The sequence below is a fragment of the Fulmarus glacialis genome, unplaced genomic scaffold (assembly GCF_000690835.1).
Source record: "Fulmarus glacialis isolate BGI_N327 unplaced genomic scaffold, ASM69083v1 scaffold26608, whole genome shotgun sequence".
NCBI classification, from domain to species: Eukaryota; Metazoa; Chordata; class Aves; order Procellariiformes; family Procellariidae; genus Fulmarus; species Fulmarus glacialis.
This window is the reverse complement of record NW_009230524.1, coordinates 373-706: the sequence shown is the minus strand read 5'-3', so window position 1 is coordinate 706 and position 334 is coordinate 373. Positions and strand designations below refer to the sequence as shown.

The following is a 334-nucleotide window of genomic DNA, read 5'->3' as shown; positions in this document are numbered from 1 at the left end:
CCAACCGCCACTGCCAGCGTCAGCAGCATGATGGAGAGCTTGGCCTGCGGGAGGGTGAAGCTGGGGACTGGCGTCGTACTGCACCCCCTCTGAGCCTGGCAGGCCCCGGAGGGGATGGAGCCAGCTGGGGGGCACTGCGGAGATGGCTGCCTGCTGGGCCGCGCTTACCTTCATGGGCAGCCCTGACCACAGGTAGACAGTGAAGATCGCCAGGGCCTGCCACCAGTGGTAGATGGTGAAGACGAAGTCTTGGCGCTCCTTGTCCTCGTACAGCATGCCCAGGAGGACTGTGCCAGAGGAGACTGGCTGTTAGAATTTCCCTCCTTTGCTGCCG

General features: G+C 63.8%; 1 protein-coding gene across 1 annotated transcript in view; it reads right to left on the bottom strand.

Moving 5' to 3' along the window:
* Positions 1-334, bottom strand: part of UNC93B1 (unc-93 homolog B1 (C. elegans)) — a gene marked incomplete at its 5' end in the record, with an annotated part of 1,130 nt that overhangs the window by 431 nt on the left and 365 nt on the right. Inside the window, 2 exons of the mRNA XM_009584275.1 lie at positions 6-44; positions 169-287. Coding sequence (XP_009582570.1) covers positions 6-44; positions 169-287 — 158 coding nt within the window. The remainder of the gene's footprint in view (positions 1-5; positions 45-168; positions 288-334) is intronic.